General features: G+C 52.6%; 2 protein-coding genes and 1 long non-coding RNA gene across 15 annotated transcripts in view; 1 reads left to right on the top strand and 2 right to left on the bottom strand.

The window, feature by feature from the left end:
• The window catches only part of FAM107A (family with sequence similarity 107 member A), a 100,011-nt gene extending 80,987 nt beyond the window's left edge, over window positions 1–19,024 (bottom strand). For 2 of the 6 annotated variants that reach the window (XM_086367232.1, XM_086367246.1), the window contains exon 1: window positions 1,260–1,481. In XM_086367232.1, the coding sequence (XP_086223358.1) occupies window positions 1,260–1,481 (222 nt within the window). Of the gene's footprint in view, window positions 1–1,259; window positions 1,482–11,508; window positions 12,111–16,674; window positions 16,791–18,884 lie in introns of those variants that run through there. The other 4 variants (XM_086367233.1, XM_086367240.1, XM_086367235.1 and 1 more) reach the window with 4 other exon arrangements.
• LOC147348330 (uncharacterized) lies at window positions 1,619–8,041 on the top strand. Of its 2 annotated transcripts, none has more exons than XR_015151477.1 (3): window positions 1,619–1,939; window positions 2,087–2,238; window positions 6,706–8,041. It is a non-coding gene; the product is annotated as an uncharacterized LOC147348330 (long non-coding RNA). The 2 variants fall into 2 exon arrangements; XR_015151478.1 differs by lacking the exon at window positions 6,706–8,041 and adding an exon at window positions 2,784–3,181 and having other exon boundaries at window positions 1,706–1,939.
• FAM3D (FAM3 metabolism regulating signaling molecule D) overlaps window positions 18,777–23,427 on the bottom strand; it is a 37,662-nt gene continuing 33,011 nt past the window's right edge. For 6 of the 7 annotated variants that reach the window (XM_086367249.1, XM_086367253.1, XM_086367248.1 and 3 more), the window contains 2 exons: window positions 22,720–22,846; window positions 18,777–19,244 (listed from right to left, as the gene is read on the bottom strand). In XM_086367249.1, coding sequence (XP_086223375.1) covers window positions 19,158–19,244; window positions 22,720–22,846 — 214 coding nt within the window. In that variant the 3' untranslated portion in view covers window positions 18,777–19,157. Of the gene's footprint in view, window positions 19,245–21,120; window positions 21,173–22,719; window positions 22,847–23,427 lie in introns of all 7 variants that reach the window. The other variant, XM_086367250.1, reaches the window with a different exon arrangement.

Below are 23,427 nucleotides of genomic sequence, written 5' to 3'. Positions count from 1 at the left end.
AAATGAAGTGGGAAGTGGAAGTGTCCCCTCATTTTTTTTTAATACCAAAAGACATTTCAAAAGTTCAAACACACTTAAAACCTTATGAGACAACTAAAAGTTGCAGATTTTAAAATCATCACTGTTAAAGACTTATTCTTAAAGAGGAAAAGCTGAAAAAGGCCAGAGTATATAATGGACAAGAGACAACCATTTCGCTAAATGGTGCTGGGGAAATTGGACAGCCACGTGCAGGACACGAGACCAGAGCATTCCTCCATGCCATGCACAGACGCTCAAAATGGACGAGAGACCCAAAAGCAAGACCTGAAACCACAGAGCTCCCAGAAGAGGACACAGGCGGAGCACCACACGGCAACAGTCCCCTAGTCTCCCAAGGCAAAAGAGACAACAGCAAAAACATACCAACTGCACCCAAGCTGACGCAAAAGCCCCTGCACAGCAAAGGAAATCATCCGCAAGATGACGGCAACCCTCTGAATGGGAGGAAATACCCGCCAACCACATGACTGACAAGGGGTCAACACGCAAAACACAACAGCGCCTACAACTCAACACCAAGAAAGCAAACAACCCAATCGAAAAAAAAAAAAAAAAAACAGCAGGACACTCAACCATTTTTTTCCAAAGACAACATACAGATGGCCAATGGGCACATGAAAGGACGCTCAACATCGCTAACCATCAGAGAAATGCGGATCAAAACCATGATGCAGTATCACCCACACCTGCCTGAATCGCCATCATCAACAGGTCAACAAATAACAGATGCTGGCAAGGAGAAACGCGAACACGTGTATGCTGTTGGTAGGAACGTAAATTGGTTCGGCCATGATGAAAAACAGGATGGCGGTTCCTCAAAACAAAAAATAACTGCTATATAATTCAGCAACCCCACTCCTGGGTATATATCTGGAACAAATAAAAACACTAATTGGAAAAGACATGCACCCCAGTGTTCATAGCAGCACCGTTTACAATAGCCAGTAGATGGGAGAGACCCAAGGGCTCATCAACAGACAAGTGGATTAAGTGTGGGGTATATATACACAGTGGAGTGCTTCTCAGCCTTAAAACAGAACGACATTCAGCTATTTGTAGCAACATGGAAGGACCTGGAGAACACCATGCTTAGTGAAATAAGTCAGACGGAGAAGAACAAACATGCAGATGTCGCTTATACATCAAATCTAATATACATATATATACACACACACACACACATACATACACACACGTATATAGCAAAACAGACTCACCGATGTAGGAAACAAACCAGTGATTACCGGTGGGGGAAGGAGGGAGAGCACTGGGCTACCCCCGCAGGTCTGCAAGCCTTGTGGTTGCCCAGCCTCGAGAAAGAAGAGCCCGGAGATACTGACAGAGTCGTCAAAACGTGCATTTGGTCTAACATTTCTGAAGCAAAAGGTCCCAGAGCGACATGCCAGCGTGTAAAGCAGCCAGGCCAGCAGACAGGTCATGGCCGCCACCTTTGCTACTCAGGGAAAAAGGCGGCTGCTATTTATAGATGAATGGACCAATAGGTTGGCTCATCGGTTACCAGGGAAACCAGCAGCTGGGGCATAGCCCGCAGAGCCCCTTAGGTTAAGGAGCATCATGAGGGCAGGTGTTTCCTTTTAATAAACTAGCAGGTGGAGCTGTTCTGGGCTAAGGATTAGAACCATCAGGAGCTGGGGCAGAGGGCAAGCACGTCCCTGTGCACAGGGGATCGGTGGAGTAGAAGCTGGCCGAGCAGCGGAGGAACACAGGGCAAGACAGCAGCCGCCATGCGTGTCCTGACCATGCGTGTGCGCTAGGCCCCTTCACTTTGCCCAGCCCTTTGCAACACTACAGACTGCAGCCTGCCGCACACTCCACCTCAAACAGCCTGACTGACCCTTACAATCTTGGTCCTCCCCTCGTCCGAGATATCTGTGGGGTAGGTATGTGGAGGCATACTGCAACCAAATACAGTACTAGCGCAAAACCAAATACAATACAAATGCAGAACGAATGCAATGCAGAGGCCAAGGGGTGGGCAGACTTTGGAGCCAAGCACTTACTGGGTCAATTTTCCCAAGTGCAGAGGAGGACAACAGCGGCATCTCACTGTAGATCCAGCAATCAAGCTACTGTCTCCTAGCCGCTCAGACTAGGGTGAAGTGGAAGGTGTTTACCAGGCGCAATCCGGGGAAGATCAAGACCATTAAGGAATACAAGCAGCAGCAGCATGCTGAGGTAATCCCACCCCTGCCTGTGGTTTTATCCTGGCCTACGCTTCCATGCCGCCTGTCTGCTCTCGGGTCCCACAGCGGGTGACGGACACCAGAGGGGTGTGGTAGGACACACCGCATGCATGCTCGGTTGTGTCCAGCTCTTTTGTGACCCTATGGACTGGCCCTACAGATTCCTCTGTCCATGGAATTCTCCAGGCAATGGAGTGGGTTGCCATTCCCTTCTCCAGGGCATCTTCCCGACCCAGGGATAGATCCTGGGTTCCCTGCATTGCAGGTTCTTTACCGTCTGAGCCACCAGGGAAGCCACAATTAGAATTTTCAGTATTTTCTGGCAGCTGGTGGTGAAGGCCTGTGTGAAGGGCTCCCTTTGCTAATCCTGTCGGTCAGTCATTCAGTGCAGCCTGTAGTCTGTCTCCCTTGGGCTCTCTTCCATGCCCGGGGCCTGAGGCAGCGTCGGACTCAAAGTGGGTGCTTAGGACATACCTGTGGAAGGAAGGAGTGAGTTTCCTGGATGGTAGCTCTGGATTCACTGAGTCTCCTTCCTAGGATATGTCCCCTGGCATCCAGACTGAGTGACAGGGAGGTTCCTGCCCTCATAGAGCTGACGTGGAGCTTGGGAAAGCCAGCTATGAAACAGTTAAAGAAACAGCCAAGGGACTTCCCTGGTGGTCCAGTGGTTAGGAATCCATCTGCCAATGCAGGGGACACGGGTTCGATCCCTGGTCCGGAAAGATCCCGCATGCCTCTGGGCAACAAAGCCTCTGTGCCAGTACTGTAGCCCACGCACCTAGTGCCTGTGCTCCACGAGAAGCCACTGCAACGAGAAGCCCGAGCACCACAATGAAGAGTAGTTCCCTCTTGCTGCAACTAGAGGAAGCTTGCATGTGCCAACGAAGATCGAGGGTGGCCATAACATTTTTAAAAATAAAGAAATACTCAAGTAAGTTCTGTGTAGCAGCTGCAGGACTGGGGACCAAGATCGAGGTACTTTAGCTGGAGGGGTCAGGGGTGGCCTCTCTAAGCTGAAGCCTGAAGGACCTGGTCATGGAAAGAGCCAGGGAAGAGCGCCCTGGGTGGAGGGCACAGCAGAACAGAGGCTCTGAGGCGGGGAAGCTCTTGGCTTGTTGGAGGAAGCCGTGGAGTCCAGCATTGCTGGAGCAGAGTCAGTGTGAGCGTCTTAGGTGGCCAGGCCGGAGTAAGGGCACAGAGGGCTCATACCCTCTTCTCTGTGGTTGTGATTTCCTTGTAACGGCTCTTGAAGGGCTTTACTCAGGAGAGTAGCGGGTCAGATTCTGAATCAAAATGAAACTCTCTGGGTATCCCACGTGGGAAGCCACTGCCAAGAACAGAAGCTAAAATGAACTGCAGGCCCCAGGAGCACAGCCAAGAGAGGATGAACGGGGTCACGGTTAGGGGTTGGATTGAATTGTATCCCCTAAAAGCTATGCTGAAGCCCTAGCCCCTGTACCTGTGCATGTCACCTGAATTGCAAACAGGGTTTTTGATAATGTACTCAGTTAAAATGAGGTCATGAGAGTGGGCTCTAAGCTGATATGACTGGTGTCCTTTTAAGAAGGGAAGAGACACAGACACACAGGAGATGCCACGTGACGACACTGGCAGACCCGGGTGAGATGCATCTATAAACCAAGGGGTGACAAAGATGGCTCAAAGTAGCCGACGCAGTGCTAAGGAAGCCACCTGCTCATGCAGGAGATACAGAAGACGCGGGTTTGATCCCTGGGTTGGGAAAATCCCCTGGAGAAGGAAATGACAATCCACTCCAGTGTTCTTGCCTGGAAAATTCCAGGGACAGAGGAGTCTGGTGGACTACAGTCCATGGGGTTGCAAAAAGTCGGACACAACTGAGCAGCTAAGCACACACATACCCCGGAAGCAGAGAGAGAGGCAGAGCACAGGTTCTTCCCAGAGCCTTCAGAGAAACCTGGCTCTGCCGACACCCTGATTGCAGGCCTCCAGCCTCCAGTGCTGTGAGGGGATACGCCTCTGCTGCTTTCAGCCACCCAGCCCCAGGGAACCAAGACGTCACTTCCCCGTGCTTGCTTGTGATCACAATCTCTGTGGGACCTTCACTGATGCTGACCTGATGGCAGGACTCCCCCTGAACGTTTGCCCCATCGCACACCCCAAAACTCAATGGACATGAGTTTCAGCAAACTCTGGGAGATACTGAAGGACAGGGAAGCCTGGTGTGCTGCAGTCCGTGGGATCGCAAGGAGTCGGACAATGACTGAGCAGCTGAACACCACCACCCCAAAACGACCCCAAAGTGTTCCCAAGAGTGTAAGTGCCTAAGGACAACCCTGCAGGGAGGCCCCTCTGAACAGCAGTCACCCCCTGGTTTCTGGCTGGGCCCCGTGGGTTCTGTTCTTATGGCTAACAGTCCTGTGGGACACCCCAGGCCCCATCGTGACTTGCACCTTGGGAGCAGGGAAACCAACACCAAGCCTGCCTCCCATGGCTTCCTTGGCGTGGCTTTGCTGGTTGCGTTTAGCCCCTCTCAGATTTTAGATGAAGAAACAAGGCTCCAGCCACCTGCCCCTCCCTTCCACCGCAGGCCTGAGATCTGATCTCTCACTCTAACAAAGCCCCTCGTTCACGTGGGCTTAGGAGACACAATGTTCCGAAAGCAGATCCCCCGGGCCCCGCAAGGGAGCTGCTTTTGGGTTTCTGCCTTCTCAAAAGCCGGCTTTTGATTTGGCCCCTCCTGCCCCACCTCCGAGTTCTTTCATGATGGAAATTAAATTCCTCTGAACTTTAAAGCCCTTCTTTGGTGCTGCTCCCAGTGGGGCCGGAATCAGCACCAGCTAGTAACTCTACCCACAAGGTGAAGATTTATTCTGGATGGAGATGTGGTTTCATCCTGATGATCGAAAAAAACAAGTCAAAAAAGAGAAGGTGGTCTTAGGAACCAGACAGATTTGGTTCAAGTCCCAGCCCTGGTACTTGAAGGGTGCCTCCCTGAGTCTGGGTTTTTGCCCTGGTGAAACAGGGGCGTCGGTACCTTTGTGGTGAGGATTCTTAGCACATTCACAAGAAGACCATTACCCCCTGCTCATCTCCCTGGCCCCTTCTCGGCTACCCCTGCTAGCCCTTCAGGTTTAGTAAAACATGCAGACCTAGTTAGGCAAATACAGCTCTGCAACAGGCTTGCCCCTCCCCCTGCTTACTCAGCCCCGAGTCCTGTGTGGGCATTTGAGACCCACGCAAGGAAGACATCCTAGAAGAAGTGCCAGCTGGACGGGCATCTTTCTTTCTCCTTCAATGTCGTTCCCTCCCAAGCTGGACTTCCAGCCACAAAGACGGACAGGAAAAGTTTTAGTCTTGGGAAAGGTGGTTGAGGGGCTTTAAGCGATGGCATTGCATCATTACATAGAGCAATACTCTTGCCTCTGGGCAGACTTAACCAGCACCCGGGGACAAGGCTCCACTGGCAGATGTGGGATGGATTCCCACCCCTACGAACCCATGCACTCATCGCTTCTGTGCAGTGCCCGACCTGTACACCTGTTCAGGGAACTCCTGAACCCAGCCTGGGAAGCCAAGAGCAGCAGGGAATGACAGCTTCATTAGGTGGCCTAGGGCCCTTAGGAAAACGGTGCCCTTTCTCTGCTTCCAAAGGTCATTCTACCTGCCTTCAAAAGCCCCTTTCAGCTGCTCAGAGCGCCGCATCCATGGGTGTCACTCATCCATGATGTGGGCATGGCATCGTCTGCCTTGCGGGGCTGGGAGGCTGGAGGGAAGCCTTTGAAAGCCCCGAGCGTGGTGGCTGGCAGGGTCAGTGCTCAGAAACTGCTATGTCCCCTCCTCCTCGTCTGCCCTCACACCTTGTGACGGAACGTCTGCTGGGGGTACAGTCAGAATTCAACACATGCCTGGTCCAAGAAGAGTAGGTGGGCAGGCCCTGGGCCTGGAGCTCAGAGATGGGCTGGACGTGCGGGCAGCCGTCGGGAGGCCTTCCAGGCATCAGCCGCTGGTGTGAGTGAGGCCCGGGAGGCTGGTGGGATGCTGGGAGTCAGGGCTCAGCCAGGAGCAGGTCTCTGCTTTGTTGGGGGTGAGGAAGGGGCCTCACCATGGGCTCCTGACCTCCTTCTCCTCTTGGCCTTGAGCCCCCCATTCTGAGTCCTCTGGGAACCTGGTGGTGAACTTCTTTCCCCTCAGAGAAACGGTCTGAGGTGGTGGGCAGAGTAGCAAGGGTAGGTTGGCTTGGATGGCGAGGGGCTCCTAACGCAGCCCTCAGGCCCGGCTCAGCTATGGGCTGGCGAGTGGAACCCTTCCCTGGGCCTGGGCTAAGAGCACCCATCCATCATGATGGGGATAACTGTTCAGGGAGTCAGAGGGGCTGTGCCAGATGGGTGCCTTTTGGGCTCTGTAAGAACAAACACTCCCTTCCAGGATGTTTATCAAAATTAGCCATCTCTCCCAATTTTCTTCCCTTTTGTTTCAGCCACGGAAACGTTCTTCTAATGAAAATGAATGCAAAGCAATGAGCGTCTTGGCAAACATCAACAGAGCTGTTCACGGAAGTGAAAAACCCGGGTGGTGCTGAGTTCGGAGGAATGTTTTAGAGAATGCTGTGTGCATGCCCTCAAGGGCCGTCTGAGGTCCACGGGAATTGCTTTTCCTGGACCCTTTCTACCCAAGGACCTGCAACCTCATTGTCACAAGAACTTAAAGCAAGGCTCCAGGCAGGACATTGTTGTCTGCTCTCATCTCTCTAAAATTAACGTATGCCAGGACTCTGGCGGTCCTGCGGCCTTAGGGCCCAGGAAAACGGTCATTAGGTGGCCTTAGGGCACAGGAAAATGGTGTCCACCAGGTCCATGCCAGGACCCTGGTGGTCCAGTGGTTAAGAATCCACCTGCCAATTCAGGGCACATGGGTTTGATCCTTGGCTGGGGAACTAAGATCCCACGTGCTGTGGGGCAGTACCTAAGCCCGTGCACCACAAGCCGTAACTACTGAAGCCCACACGCCTTACAGCCGTGCCTCCGCAGCAAGAGAAGCCACGAGAAGCCAGCACATCACAACTAGAGCAAGCCTGTGCACAGCAGCCAAGAGCCCGTGTACCACAAAAGACCCAGTGCGGCCAAAGATAAAAAATAAAGAAAATCAGCGCACACCCAGCTGGCCAATATTTCCAGCTTCTGGAATGTTCCAAACAGAAACACTGCTTCCGTGTATTGAAAATGCCTTCATCTGATCCTTTGCAAAAATCCTGAGTGTGGCCTGGGTCCCCGCTTTGCAGATTACAACATGCTGAGTTCAAGGGAAGTTCAGAACTTGCCCAGGACGAGTAGGGGCAACTGTATCTGCTTTTTGACTCTTGGTCCAGCACGCTTTCTGCCTCCCCCTTGAACTTCTCAATTTCTTTCCATTCTGTTCACACCATGGTCAGAGATACCACCAGCTCCCTCACGGAGGTGGCAGGCACATTATGACTGAATGCCCAGCATCCATCTTACTCTCTCCTGTTGGGTTTTGGGGGGTGACATTGGGGGCCTGATCTCCAGCCCCAAGGGGTCTCTGGTTGGCCTCAACCAATCCCATGGTCCTGCTTCCATCCTTTGCCAGCACCAGGTTCAGGATTCCAGGTGAAGCCAATGGCCTTGGTGTTCCCCAGGGGAAAAGGGTTGCTTTAGGGATGGCATGTGACTTAATCGCTCCCAATGAAATTCAAGGGAACCTTGCTTGTGCGTTTCTAGGAAATGCCCTGGAGACATCACTGAGCCATTGGACCTCCACTTAGGGAACCCAATAAATTTCCTTATGGTTTAGACCAACTGGTTTTTGGTTTTCCCTTCCTCGAAGCAGATGGCATTCTAACTGAAATACAATTTGTGGGAATTTCAGCAGCCGACTTCAACCTGGATTCCTCATACCTGGCGCCCCCAACTGCAGCTGGAGATGGTCCTGACAATTCCGACCGGTCAGCCCCATCTTTACCGTCACACACGCTGTTTCCACTTATCATTATTTGCCTGCCTGTCCGTCTCCCCAACTCACAGAGACGGCTGTGAAGGCAGGAACCATCCCTTTCCATCCCTGGCTCAGTTCCTGGCACAGGGAAGCAGGTGCAAGTGTTCTCAGTCACTCAGTTGTGTCCAACTACTTGTGATCCTATGGGCTGTAGCCCGCCAGGCTCCTCTGTCCATGGGATTCTGCAGGCAAGAATACTGGAGTGGGTAGCCATTCCCTTCTCCAGGGGATCTTCCTGACCCAGGGATCGAACCCAGGTCTCCTGCATTGGCAGGAGGATTCTTTTTTTTAAAATTTATTTATTTTAATTAGAGGCTAATTACTTTACAATATTGTATTAGTTTTGCCATACATCAACATGAAGGAGGATTCTTTACCACTGAGCCACCAGGGAAGACCCAGGGGAGCAGGTATCCAGTTACTATTTTGCTGGGGGAGGCTGGGGCGGGAGAGATGAAGATGTGGTGGGTGGAGTTGGGTACCCGAGAGCGCACTTTGTGGGCAGGAGTCATCTCCAAGGGGCAGCTCTGTCCTCCCTTCCTGGTGCTGGGGAAGGAGCTGCAGGCTACAGAAATGCCCTGGCCCTGGCTGCATGGCCCTGGGAAGTCCTTCCCTTCTCTGACCTCAGTCTTCCCAGCTGTTTAGTGAGGCGGGGCTGGACCACATCATCAAGGCTTTTTCAGACTTGTCATTTTATGATTATGATTAAACCATAACTGGGGGCGGGGTATGGGATGCCTCTGAGGATAGCAGGGTGCATTTCATGGGACAAGCCTGTGGGAGAATACATGCATAGGTGACAGGGATTACTTTCCACACAGAGGCCAGCGGGGTGTTGCTTCTGGAAAGAGGGAGGTGGGCATGGGGGAGGTCTGGTGGGGTGGTCTACCGAAGGGGGAGCCTGGCTTGAGGCTTGCTCACAGCCTTCGCTCCAGCCTGGCTCACCATGACCAGTGGGGGAAGGCACAGCTGCTGGGTGTCAGCTTTTATGCCTGCCATTGGCTGTGCTGGCTCGAGGGAAGTTTGGTGAGGCTCAGAAGAGGACGCAGGCACGGGAGGAGCCGGTTCAGGGAGAGACTGAGCGCCCGTTTTGTTCCAGGCATGGGATCATTTGGGTTTTACGATAATCTAAAGAGGGTCTTTTATCTTTCGTTTACTAAAGTAGAATCAGAGAGGTGCAGTGACTTGCCGAAGGTCACAGAGGGTGAGGAGGAACTGACACAGGCCTGTCTGACTGTGTAGCCCATGTTCCCAATCACTGTGCCCAGCTGCCTTCTCCCTGGAGGGCTTTACCCTGGGGTGGGGAAGGGGTGGGGGTCCAGGGATAGCTGTGGCTTTCAACCTGGGGGCAAGTTCTCACTGACCCGTTAGGCTACGTTGAGGATTCTGAAGCTGTCTGGACTTAGTGGGAAAGGGTAGGGGATCGATTGCCGATGTCTGCCAGGGGGTGGGGAGGAACAGCGAGAGGCAGACCGTGAGCTATACTCCGTCCTTCCTGGGACAGACCTTATTAGGGTCATTTTTAGGCCTGGGAAGCTGGCTTCCATGATGACTCCCTGCCTCAGGTTCAGCACAGATAGGATCCAGAGGGGAGGAGTGGAAATAATGTTTCTGAAAGAGGGGATCGGCTGGGGCCAGGGCCAGGGCCCGAAGCTTGGCTGGGAGGGCAGCTCTGCGACTCCCAGAGGCTGTGTCCGATCACCTTCCTGCCCTGACTGCAGGTGACCCACACTGACCCCTGCAGGCAGGAGTCAGCCTTGCAATGGGAAGCGAGGCCAGCACTAGGAGGCTTGGCGGCTCAGATGGTAAAGAACCGGCCTGCAATGCAGGAGATCTGGGTTCAGTCCCTGGGTTGGGAAGATTGCCTGGAGGAAGGCTCGGCAGCCCACTGCAGTATTCTTGCCTGGAGAATCCCATGGACAGAGGAGCCTGGTGGGCTACAGTCCATGGGGTCATACAACTTAGCATGCATGCAGGGGTTATCGAGCCCAACACTCCTGTTTTGCAAATGGAGAAACTGAGGACCAGAGTTCTTCCTCCATAGGTCTACGGTGTACTCTTCTTTAAATCTGAAAAGTGTGGGATGGGCTGGGTTGGCAGAAAGCTTGCAGTTAAGCAGAAGGGAGTCAAAATCCTGCCCTTTTTCACACTGGCTAAGAAGTCACGCTTGGCCTCTGAACCTCACTTCCCCGCCTTTAATACAATAGGTCATCACAGCTGGGTGAGGATTAGTGTCTCCGTGTATGGGGCCCTCTGCGGGTCAGGAAGCTGATAAGCACTTTACCGGCAGCATCTCAGGGAACCCCCCAGAGACGGGTACCCACCCCACTTCCCAGGTGAGGACGGGGATGCAGAGGGTGGGGTTCCTCACCACAGTAAGCGGGTGGAGGAGCTGGGACCTGGCAGCCTGACCACATTGCTGGTGGGCAGTCCTGGTATGGCTGTGAACATGTGCCAGAATTCCCCAGCCCCTCCTCAGAGACTCTGACCCAGGAGCTCTGGGTGGGCCCTGAGAAAGCGACAGGTTAACAAGCCCCCTCCCAGACCTCCCCCTCCCCATGTTTAAAGCCAACACAAGGGGTGTACAGACCTCGTTTTCAGAAATGCCGCACTGGATGTGCTACCTACAACACTCCCTCCCCCCACCCCACGGAGACCCCAGACTTAGAAGGATAATGGATGGATAACATGGATAGATGGATAATATGAAGACAAATCTACCAACAACGGGCCATATATAGCCCACTATGTGCCAGGCACTCTTTCAAATGCTTCGCATGTTGTAATTCTTTTAATCCCCACCACAAGCCTGGGAGGTAGTGACTACTATTGTCCGATTTCACAGATGAGGGAATGAGCTACAGATAGCTTCAGTAACTTGCCCTTGGCTCTACCTCTGGTGACCACTGGTTAGCCAAGTTAATTACAATGGTCGTTATTGTTTTCTTGCCCCGCCTTCACCTGTGCCAGGCTCCCCTGGTGCTGGGGGTGGGGCTGGGGGGAATGGTCGGGGAACCCGAGGTAGGGCAGGAAGCGGGTGTGTGTGTGTATAAGACCAGGGAGCCTGAAAGGCCGGGCGGCCCCAGGTCTGATTCAGAGACGGACAGATTGGACGCCGGCCTTGCCCTGAGCCCCAGCCAGGTTTCTACATGAAATCTTAGCTCTGAGCTCAGGGAGGGGGCTGGCGAGCAGTGTGTGAGGGACCCCACCTGGCGGGCGCAGCCTCCCTCCCCATGTCCAGGGCCTCTGCAGGACCCTCGGGGGCTCCTACCTTCTTCCCCTGGGCAGCTCCCATGGCACAAAGCGGGCACAGGGCTTGGCTGGGCCCGGGGCAGGGTGGGGCGGGGGCCAGGCGGGTGGTCCTCCCCTCGGTGTTATTTCAGGATCCCGAGGCCCAAGGGGTGCCCTGGGCCAGGGGCCCACGTCCTCCTGCGGCTCATTCTCCTTGGGCACAAAGGCGGCTTTCACGGCTGCTCCTAAGCCGGCTGCTCCTCAGACAGGCTTAGGGTGATTGATCCTGACGAGGGGCCGGTGTCCCCAGGCAGCCGCATGCCCTCCTGGGGTCCCAGTGGTTCCTCACCTTATGCACTCCTGCCCTTGCCAGGGAGGGGCAGAGCGGTCCTGTCCCCCGGCAGCGGCAGCTGGGGCGTGGCGGGTGACCTCTGGCGGCCCGGAGGGCAGGCCTTGACCTTCAAGCCAGCAGACAGGCCGGGGTGGGGGATCGGGAGGGTCTGTGTGGGGATGTGACCCTCAGGCTGCTCAGCCCTGTTTAGGACAGATCTGAGGAGGCACTTGGGGCTGGGGTTCTCCGGAGCAGAGATGCCCAGAGCGGAATGCTTCATTCACCAGAGCAGCAGTCCAAGCAAGGCGGCCAGTTTGGGCTCAGGCCAGGAAAATATCTGGAGGCCGGATTCCAGGCTGGGGGCCAAGGTTTCCGCGTTGCCCAGCAGTCACCCTCCTCCTCATTTCACCCCCTCCCTGCTGGTTGTCACCGGCCCGGGCAAGATTAAGGCTGGGCACCTTGGGCTGGAGTCACAGCTCTTTTCCTCACATGACTTGACCTCTGAGCCATGGGTTCTTCACCTGTGTGTGTGTGTGTGTGTGTGTGTGGTGGTGGTGGTGGTGGGGTGGTCAGATAACCACAGCTCACGGGGGTTGCTGCTCTGAGGGCTGGAAGGGAAGGTGCGTGCAGCTGAAGCCATTGTCCTGTTAAAGCTTAAGTGTCATTCCCTGCTTCACAATCTTCCTCTTGACCAAACTGGGATGACAGTGGTCCCACATCCCACAGGGCTGTGAGGTTGAAATGAGGTAATTCACATAAAGCTCTGACACAGGTTTCGACGACAGCAACTGTCCACGGAATTTAGATGCTGCTGTTATCCCACTGTTACTAATATGGATGATTGACCCACTGCCCGCTGGCGAGCCCCAGGCAAGCAGTGTGATTCGGCACAGCGTCCTTTCCCAAGAGCTGGCTGGGTGGGGAAAGCCTGGTGGCCTTCCCTTTCCTCCAGCACAGAGCCTGGCACAGTGATTGTGACCTGGATGACATATGAGATGGCAGCTGGTGGTGAAGGGTGCAGGATCAGGTGTTCTAGACCTGACTTTGCCCATGGATTGGAGTCCCCCATGGTCCACGGGCTCTGATTCATCCGGTCTTGCCTGCCTCTGGGGCCTCGCCTGCCGCAGCCCTCCTCTCCCTGACAGTTCCTGCTCGGGCTACCTGCCTCTGGGGCCTCGCCTGCCGCAGCCCTCCTCTCCCCGACAGTTCCTGCTTGGACCACTTTTATTCTCACCTCGGCACCTTTCCACTGGCTGCTCTTGCTGCCTGAAATGTTCCCCATCTCTCTCCCTTGAATTCATTTGTTTTTAAAATCTTGGCACGATTCTTTACTCTGTCTTTTAGGCTCAGTTATCACTGCCTCAGAGAAGCTTTCCCAGACTTCCTGCGGCCTCCAGAGCTGTTGAGTATTCATTATAGCACTCGTCAGAAACCGTGTTCATTGTCTGTCATCCCTACCCGAATGGCATCTTCACAAAGTCTGGGACTGGCCTATCTTGTTCCTCAGTTTACTCCCCTGCGTCTAGAATAGCGCTCGGCATGTTGCAGTCACTCAGTACATATTGGTGGCTCCTCGGTCCATGGGATTTTCCAGGTAAGAATACTGGAGTGGGTTGCCATTTCCTTCTCCAGGGGATCTTCCCGACCCAGGAATTGAACCGGGGTCTCCCACATTGCAGGCAGACTCTTTACCATCTGAGCTACCAGGGAAGTCCATATATTGGTGGAGGGGATAAAGAAATGATGCAGGATTCGATGAAATAGTCTTAAGTATGTAGAGTGCTTAACACGGCCCTAACTCATCGCAAGTGCTCGGTGCATGGCGATTATCAATACTGTTGTTATTGTTGTTGCTGATTTCCCCCAGCACCTATGCCCCATCCAGCCAAGCAAAAGTGTGGCTTCTTCCCTCTGCTGCTTCTCCTGGGTTCAGCCCCTGCCTTTTCTGCCTGTCCCAGTCACAGTAGGGGTACAGCTTCTGATCTCCTGCAGTAAGAACACCCACAAAACTGGACAGAGTGGTGACTAGACTGGCAGCCAGCCACAGAAGTACAAGCGCCATCAGTCAACTCTGAAGACCAAACTCTGTTGGCAGCCATCCCATAATTATCCACTGGCTTGGTTCTTGGTGGCATGGGAAGGGAGAAAAAGGAATTTTACACATTTATTAATTTTCCCCCACCTGCTTGGAGCCCTGCTGAAATAGGGCTTATGAACCACACTGCAAGCTGGCTTGACTGGATGCCTCGATTGACTGAATGTCTGAAGCCTAGCTCCTGGCAAGACAGGGGTCTGAAAACCAGCCTTTGGACCCTGTGCCTTGGGCAGGAGGAGTGGGGTTGGTGGTCCCTGCAGGGGCGATGCTTGGAATACACGAGTGGTTTGTGAAACAGCGGCTGGTGGTGGAGGATCAGGACTAGCCAGATCCAGCGTGGCCTGGTCTCACCATGTGGCCTGGGCACAGCGCTTAGCTTCTTTCTTCATCCGCAAAAAAGCAGATAAACATCTGCTCCTTCCTGGCCCACAGCCTTGTGGAAAAAAGCAAGGCCTGCGCTACGCGGCAGGGATCTAACAGAGGAGTTCCAGATCTCTCAAGCCCAGCCCCCTCCATCTCTCCCAAAGAATGATGGTAGATGGTGAGACCTTTGGCAATTTTCAGAAGTCTTCAGAGGCACGCAGGAGGAGGAGGAAGGGAGAGGGAATCAAGGGGGAAGAGTAAAGGGGAATAGAAAACAGTAGTAGTTTCAGAGTAGTTTTAGGGCAAGTTTTTCTGAGTCTGTTTCCCGTAGTGATGGAGATAGATTGGGATGCCAATCTTTATTTTGAGGCTCTTGGCTGTGTGACTTTGGACAAGTTACTTGACCTCTCTGAGCCTCATTTTTCCGTATGCATAAAAGGAATAACAAGGATCCCCACCCCAGGCGGCTATGAGGATGAAATGAGGTAACTCATGTAAAGCTCTGTGCAGAGCCTATTTATATGACAGCCAAGTCTCCATAGAAGTTAGGGACGTGCTGTTGTGACGTGCCTCATAATAGTGGTGGTAAGGCCACTGCCCATCAGCAAGTCCCAGGGGACCAGTCTATTAAGCACCACGCCTTTCCCAAGAACTGGGTGAACATACCAGCCTTCCCTTTCTATCTTGGGCTGCCACCTACTGGTGATGACCAGAATTACAGCTACTGGAAAGCCCTTGCTGTGACTTAGGGAACACCAGCTCCACTCACAGCCCCATCCTCACTCCTGGGAGAGAGGAGAGGCACGCTGGTGGGAACGATGAAGAGAAATACGAGCCCCAGAGTCCGAGGTCATGAGTACCTTGCAGGGGTTCCTGAAGGCTTGTCACCCCGATGATGACAGAGTCAGTCCCCGAGTCTTGTCCATTTTACTTCCCGAATACCCGAGACTGGTCCCTTTTCCCCATCCTGTCTCTGGCCAGGCCACCACCCACTATCCCCGGATGACACAGCAGCCTCCTCACTGACCCTCTTGCCTCCGCTCCCTTCTCCATACAACAGCCAGGAGGAATGTCTTAAAAACTGCAAATCCGATCATGCCAGCCTCAGCTTAAACCTCTCACTGATCCCCACAGCTCCTGGGCAGAATCTGAGCCCCTTCGCCTAGCCAACAAGGCCCCCTCACCCCGTCCGCTCAGCGTTTGGCACCCACTCTGTGCCCCTGGCAGGCCTCCTTTATACTCTTGCCTCGCCTGGCATATGCCACTTTCCCCTCGTTGCCTGGTGAACTCTGGCACATTCCCAGGCTTGCCGAGCATGCTGCCTCCTCCAGGATGCCTTCTCTGACCCTACAGCCTTTCCCCAACATAGCTGTTTCAAGCTGCATTGCATCTTCATCTGTGACCCTCCTGGACTATGCCTCGTTTCCTTCATCGAGGTGTACCCAGTAAACACCCAGTTTCTGACATACAGAAGGTGAGTGAGGGAGCTGAACACACTGAAACCATAATCACAGAAAACTAGTCAATCTAAACTCATTGGAAAAGACTCTGATGTTGGGAGCGATTGGGAGCAGGAGGAAAAGGGGATGACAGAGGATGAGATGGCTGGAGGGCATCACCGACTCAATGGACGTGAGTTTGAGTGAACTCTGGGAGATGGTGATGGACAGGGAGGCCTGGCATGCTGCGATTCATGGGGTTGCAAAGAGTTGGACACGACTGAGCAACTGAACTGAACTGAACTGAACTGAGGGAGCTGACCCTTAGCGGGGCAGTAGACTCTTGATGGCTGGTGTTTTGGACTCTCTGTCCTGCCCCAATCTTGACCTGACCCGGGGGACCCTACAGTGACCACAACGCCCTGAAGATGAGTCTGATGGGTGGTTGCTACTTTGTGATGCCAGCCCCAGCGAGGCCCAGCGTGGCTTTGAGAAGTGGCGTTTAAGGAAAACTCGTGCAGACAGGGTGGTCTTGTCTCCTAGTCCAGGCCTGCGCTCAGCCCTACCCGGCTGGCCATGCCCATCGCCTCTCCTAGGGGGAGGAACCAAAGTCCCTCAGAAGCCGACTTTGGGATACGACTTCATGCCAGTGATTTATGAAGGACTGGAAGACATAGTTAAGGGAGCACGGGGGCAGGAAGGGGATGCTTTCAGGCAGAGTCCCAGCTTTAACTTGAGCCCACAGGGAACTCTGGGGTGTGTGCATTACCCCTCGTGGCGGTCCTGCCCCAAGACCAGGAAGTCATCAGCTATGGACCCTCCGTGCTCCTGTGAACTCTGGCACTTCCCGGCCTCTCTTCTTTGCACTCGGGAGCAAAGGTTTGCGTAGCCCTGGGGCAGTTCTCTAAAGGAGAGTGCAGACTGCCCAGCCAGTCTGAGCACAAGCTGGGAGAGGGGGTGGGTGGGTGGGGCACCAACCTTCTCGCTGTGCTGCCTTTCCAAGCTCCCATCTCCAGGAGACCCTTCCTCAATTCTCTGATTCATCCTGTTGACGTTTTCTCAATCTTCTTTGAAGTGCTGTGCAAATGCAGCTTCTAGAAAAGTACCACAACCAGGTGGTCCTTTTTAAAGAGTGGCCCCTGCCGAGAACACTGCCCTCTTCCTGGTTATAGACTCACTTTAGCAGTCTTATTCATCCTCGTTTTATTTTATGAGATATTTTTGCTTGTCTTAAGGAAAAAAAAATCCCAAACCCAGGAGTAGCGTATGCTAATAATGCAAACTGCCTGCACCTTCATCCCCAGAGGGGCTGTCTGGCCAGATGTTTTCCCAAACATCGGACATACGTATGTTCTTCTTTGACTTCTGGTGATATGGCTACTTTATCATATTTAGTGCCCACAAGCCCCTGAGAGACTGATGCCCTTTGCCCCCATTTCTCAAAGGAGAATTCTGGCCTAGAGGTGACATGACCTGCTCGTCCGGCTAGAGTGGCAGAGCAAGCACTCAGGTCTGGGCCCGGCCTTTCTGACCAGCCACCCTGCCTGCGGTGGCTAACCACCCATTACAGTGAGTCAGCTAAGAGGGGCTGAGGGGCTTGGTCAGGGTCCAGGGCCTTCAGAAGCACCCCCACGTGGCCCCGCCCCAAGATTGACCCGTTGGTCCTGGGGGGTCAGGACGGAAGGGCACTGGGCGTGCAGGGGCAGCCCTCTGTCAGCATGTCAGGTGTGGGGAGAGGGCCTTCCACTTGGAACAAAAAGGGAGGAATGGGGCAAATTTGTCTACTCCCGGGGCTGCCAGCGTTATATGGATGGGCAGGTGGTCGGGTCGGACTGGCAAACTTGCCCTGAGAGTGAGCTGCCATGCCTGGGGAAGAGGCACGGGGCTGCAGCATTGGCAGGGTGGCCGGCCAGGCACCTTCTGACTTCCTTAGCCAGGCCTGCTCACTGCCGTCTTACCAGGCTCTGATCACTGATCTTGACCCCACGCAACTGCAGCCCCCGCCTCCCCCTCCCCCCGCCAAGGCCCCTGCTGAAGGTTCCCACAGTTCGTCCTCCTCTAGCCCAGGCCCTCTCGGCCCTTCTGAAGCCCTGTCTGTGCCCAGAGCTCGGTAACTGTGAGCCCCACATCCATGGAGTGCACAGGACTTTGGCTTCTGCTGTCCCACTGCTCGGTGTCTGCTCTTGGAGCCTGGGCATCTTCTCCCTGAGCCTTGCGTTCTCCCTGGTACACACTCCAGGAGCCCAAGGGCCAGTGCTTTCTGCCCCCATGACTCTTCCCAGGCTTTGGTCTGCTCTTCCCTGGCCCTTCTCAGAGACCCCAGGCAGGGTTTCACCACCAGATCCCTCGGGCTTCACCACTTCAGTGGCCTCCCGTGGTTGGTATTGACATCTCTTGGCTAAGGACTCTCCGCGAAGTCCAGATGGCTGCTCTCCCCCACGTAGGGCAGACTAGATGTGCCCAGGAATTTCGCAACACCCACAGCCGATGGGCAGTACCCCAACTCCCTCACCTCTCCTGAGATCTCTGAGGTGCGTGTGTGACACCAATTCCTAGGGGTTCCCCTGCGATTAAGTTCCACTCACCCACAGCGGTAGCTGAGTCGACAATACACCCCTGCTAGGCTGCCTTCTCTTCCCTGTCTTACTTACCTGCCCATTATGGGTGTTTTCCAGAATCACTTCCCAGATAAATAACCTGTACTTGGAGCCCCACACAGAGATAGCCAGGATGTCTTCCCCGAAGCCTTGCAGCCTGGCTTTTCCTTCAGCCTTTCTCAGATCTCCCTGCGTGCCCTTCACCAGCTCCAGATTTTCCGCAGCTCTCATTCAAACAGCAGTGGAAGACCGTGTTCTCTGTGTTTGGCCCCCGGCCTCTCTGCTCCTGGGGGTCTTACACCTCATGCTGGAACCACGTACGCTTTCATATCTAAACGAGATCCCTGTAAAACCAACCTCCCTTCCAGCTGCCTAACCGGGGAATTGACACCATTGCTGACCTGTGGGAACATGGGGCTGAGCAAACCCTGTCTGGACCATTCCCACCCCCCGGGAAGTGCTGCACAGCAAGGGGGTGGGAAATTTGGTTCAAAATCATCAAAAATAAAGTTTAATTGTGCTCAGTTGCAGGCAGTCTGTCCTGTCCTTCCCCCGGGAGCGACAGTCAGTGGTCCCCTAGGGAAAGCACACCTGTTCTCTCCACAGACAGCCGGCTCCGGAAGGACCCGTGGACGCTGGCCAACTCCGGAGAGGATGCGTCTACCCAGGAGGGTTTTGTTTCCAGCAGAGGAAGCCGGCAGAGTACTGGAGGGCCCTCAGCACTTTCCATTTTCCGTGGCTGCTCCCACTTCTCCCCTGCGTCTGTCAGCTCCTGCCCATCCGACTCGAAGTGATCCTGGGCTCCGATTCCCAGGTCAGGCAGGAGCAGCCTCGGGGCCCAGCCCAGGAAGGGCCACAACCACCCTATACCTTCCGGGGCACACAGCCCTCCAGCTCCAGCAGCTCTGGCCAGCCGTCATATTTGTTCGTTTCTGGGTTGTTCTTTAAGAACTAGAGAGACAGAAGAAAGAGAGAGAGAGACTGACTGTGTTAGGACCCATGCCTGCATGTGCCTTGTGTGTTAAAACCTACATGGCTTCATTTCATCCTCACTACTGCCCCATGGGGGGTGGGGGAGGGCAGGATATTTCTAGCCCATTTCACCGACAGGTAAACTGAGGCTGGTGGAGGACAACTAGCCCAAGGTTTCAGAGTCTAGTCACTGCTTGTCATGCCCTGGAGGGTGGGGGCGGTGGCACCAAGCATTGGGGAAGTGGTGCTTGAAGAGCTTCAGCCCTGCTAGGACATCCCAGGTGACAATAATAATAATTATAATAATAATAACTAACCCCTAACACAAACTTAGAGAAAATCTAAAAATCAAACAAGGCAAATTCCCAAATTAAGTAAAATATATTTATACGATAGAATATATATTTATGCATCGCGAACAGATTTTTTTTTCATTTTTCTGCTTTCAATATCAATACATTTTTCTGCTTTTAATTATCAATAAATCAATACTGAATAAAAAATAATACTAACCATAATAAAATAAACAATTAAATTAAAGTAACAACCACAAGAATAAAAACCAGCATCCTAGCTGCAAACTATTATATATAGGATGGATAAGCAACAAGGTTCTACTCTATAGCACAGGGAACTATATTCAGTATTTTGTAATAAATCATAATAGAAAGCATATGAAAAAGGATATATGTATATATGTATAACTTTGGTGAATCACTTTGATGTACAGTGGAAACTAATACAACATTGTAAATCAACTATTCTTCAATAAAAAAAAAAAAAGAAGCATTCTAGCCATTCATGAATGCCTCTATGTCAGGCAGAATGCACTTTATGCAGTTAATCTTCACAGTGGCCTAAGAAGTGCCCGCTGTTATCATCCCAGCTCACAGATGGGAAAACTGAGGCACAGAGGGCCAAAGTCACTGCCTGTGGCTGCCCAGCTAGCAAGTGGTGGAACCACTGTGTAATATTAATTAATATTGAAGAGAAATGTGTAAAGAGCATACAATCAGTTAAGACTATGTTTAAATGAACCTACTTACAGCATAGGGAGTTTACTCAGTGCTCTGTGGGGACCTAAATGGAAAGGAAATCCAAAAAGAGACGATATATGTACACATATAGCTGATTCACTTTGCTGTACAGTGGGAAGTAACATAACACTGTAAGGCAATGATACCCAATAAAAGTTTTTTTAAAAAAAGAGACTGTGTTTAAAATGCTCAGGCTTTTATCAAGTATGGTAGAAAAGCTTATGTATACATATATACAAATAGTATGTATGAGACATATATCTTAGAAAACTTAATGAATTTTTTCCTGACTAAAAAATTTATGATATTTTGACTCTATTTGTTTGACTTAGTATGAATAGAATGCCAGATTTTTAATTAAAAAATAGATATGCAACAAGCAACAGAGATTTACTATATAGCTCAGGGCACTATGGTCAGTATCTTATAATAACCTATAAGGGAAAATAATCTGAAAAATAGTATATGTGCATATGTATAACTGAATCAGCTTGCTGTGTACTGGGAACACTATACTTCAACAAATAGATATAGTACAAAATTTAAAAATAAAAAACATAAAACGCTCAGGCTAATATGTGGAAGAAAGATGTAAATGGTAAACATCTCCCAGTGGGATAACTGTGGCTAACGAACCTTTAGGAAGAAAAAATAAACGGTAGGTGTGGCTTCTCTAAAACCCAGCTTTCCATGTGTGAGAACAAGGGACAGGATGCTTTTAATCAGTTTGGGGTCTTTGGTTCCTATTTGGGTGTTGGGTTGCAACCAGCTGATCATAGAAACCAGGGAAAAGGTGGTGCTGACTTTTGTCTACTTACGTGCTTCCTCTTTGCTGTAACTGGCCCAATTTTGCTGGGTCTGGAAGCTGCGCTTTAAAGAGGAACAGTGCCTCGTCAAGCCTCTTCCTAGGGAGTCCTGCCTCGGCACCACGCACAGGGGCACTCTGGAGCCCCTGCCCCCAGAGGGTGAAGCTACTTTAATCTATTCCTTCTTTTTTTTAAAAAGTAATTTCTGACTACCTGAATACGTCTGACACACATACAAACCAGGCCAACATTTTCCAAACAAGGCAAGACCCCTTGCCGCCCACTTTGGCTCAGCCCTTTCCCCGCCCACCTCCGGGAGCTCCGCACTTGGCTGCTCGACTCCGCCCCTTCTCTGCCTCCCGCAGCCCCGCCCCCTCCTGGCCTCCTTCAGACGCGTGCCCCTTCCACAGTGCTCTCTACACAGCCTGGGAGGCCGTTCTTAAAGTATCGGGACAGGAAGGCGTTGGGGAGGCTGCAGATCTGGATGAGACATGCGTCCCTATCACAGAGCAAGACGGTTAAAACGTCTCCAAGGTTCTGGATCCCCGTCTGTGAGATGCATGATCACTGTCTGTCTGGCTAAATGAGACCCTGCAGGTCACTTGCTCAGCCGTACCTGCACAGAGCAAGCACTTGCTGAATACTAGTCTTTCTTATTATCAATCTGATCTGGTCACTCTCCCACTTAAGCCTACCGTGGCTCCCCATTGCCTTCAGGCCAGCGTTTGCGTTCCTCAGTGGTCCCAGATGCCTGACCCTTAGCTTCCTGTCTTGGGTCCTGGCAAAGCTGAATGCTCTCACCACCAGAGACTGGCCAGCTTCATGCTGGGGAGGCCTGGCCAGTTCTCCCAGGTTTTGGAATTGCTCTGAGCTGGGGATGCACAGATGACTGCATGGGGGGGGACAAGGTGCAGCATTTCCTTGGGATCCCCAACCCTCCACTGGCTTCCTCTTCCTCCGGTGAGTGCACCTCAGGCCCCACCACTGGGTGCCTCCCAGGTGCCCTCTGCTTGGGCCGCCCCCTGGGTACTGACTATGGAGCTCAGATCACGGGTCCTTCTTGACACCTCCACATACTCATGTGGGGCTCTCCTTGTGTCTCCTCTTTGTGCAAGCTCACCCTCTCCACAGGGAACTTAGAAGGGAACCTGGGGCTCCCCTGGCCAAACCTGCCCCTTTACAGGTGGGGTGGAGGGGCTTGCAGCGGGGACCAGAAGATAGGCATCCACTCTCTGCTCTGGACTCCCCCTTTCCCCATCGTGTCACTAGAGCTTCATCTCCACATTCCTTTCCCTTTCCTCCATGCCTGAATTTCCTTTCATCTTTTTCCCCCTTTCCCTTCTCCTTTTTGGTACTTATCTACTTATCTATGTGTTTATACAGGACCCACCTCCTTGCACAATGGCCAATGCTGCTTCCTACTTGAGAAGGAGCCATTCGAGCCACCCTGACCTCCAGGGTGGACGACAGCTGGGTGGCCCTCCTCACACTGACTCGTGTGTTGTTCCCAAGCCACCCCAGCCCTTGTCTGTCCGTCCCTGGCATCGTCGCCTGCACGATGGCGACGTGCATCCCCCCTTCACTGGGACAAGGAGGCTGCCAGGAACTCACCTGCTCAAAGGGGCTTTTACTCTTGAGGTTTTGGGCCCCTAAGAAGACCCAGCTGTCCCGGAAGCCCAGCTGCTTTGCGTGGGTGCTGCCCAAGTTGGAGAAGAGCTTCCTGATTTCATCATTCATCCTGCAGGGGACCAGAGAGGACGATGAGGAGGGATGGGAGAAAGGGAGCATCTCCTGGGCTCCCCTCCACCCCACCTCCAGTGTGGGTGGCAGTGAGGAGCTCTGAGTGGGGAGCAGCCAGGACACCCCTCCAAAAGCCACCCCGTAAGGCTGGAGAGGAGTTAAAATGGCCCTGCTTTTGCTTACAAATATAATGCAGGTTCACTTGGAAATATGGAACTTTACAAAGTAACTAAAAACGACTTACAGTCTCACCTGCCCTTGACATAATCATTGTAAAATTTCATTATATCTCCTTCATGTTTCTTTCCCTCATGCACTGTGGGATTATAGCGACTCTTTTGTAACCTGATTTTTAAAAAAATTAATGCTAAAGAGTGATTCTTCCAGATCCTTAAACATTTTCTACATCATCATTTCTGATGGAGTATTTTCTCTTTTATGTCTATATAATAATACATTCTATGTTGCCATACAGCATGGTTTCTGTCACCAGTTGGCTATTACCAGACAGAGAAGGTGGCCAGTTTTTTTTTTTAATTAATGTATTTTAATTGGCCAGTTTTTCACTGTTGTGACCAC

Source organism: Bos grunniens, chromosome 22 (assembly GCF_055505025.1).
Source record: "Bos grunniens cultivar Pamir isolate PY7600 chromosome 22, Bosgru_T2T1.0, whole genome shotgun sequence".
Taxonomy (NCBI): domain Eukaryota; kingdom Metazoa; phylum Chordata; class Mammalia; order Artiodactyla; family Bovidae; genus Bos; species Bos grunniens.
Note: the sequence above shows the minus strand (reverse complement) of the source record. Positions and strands in the feature narration are given on the sequence as shown.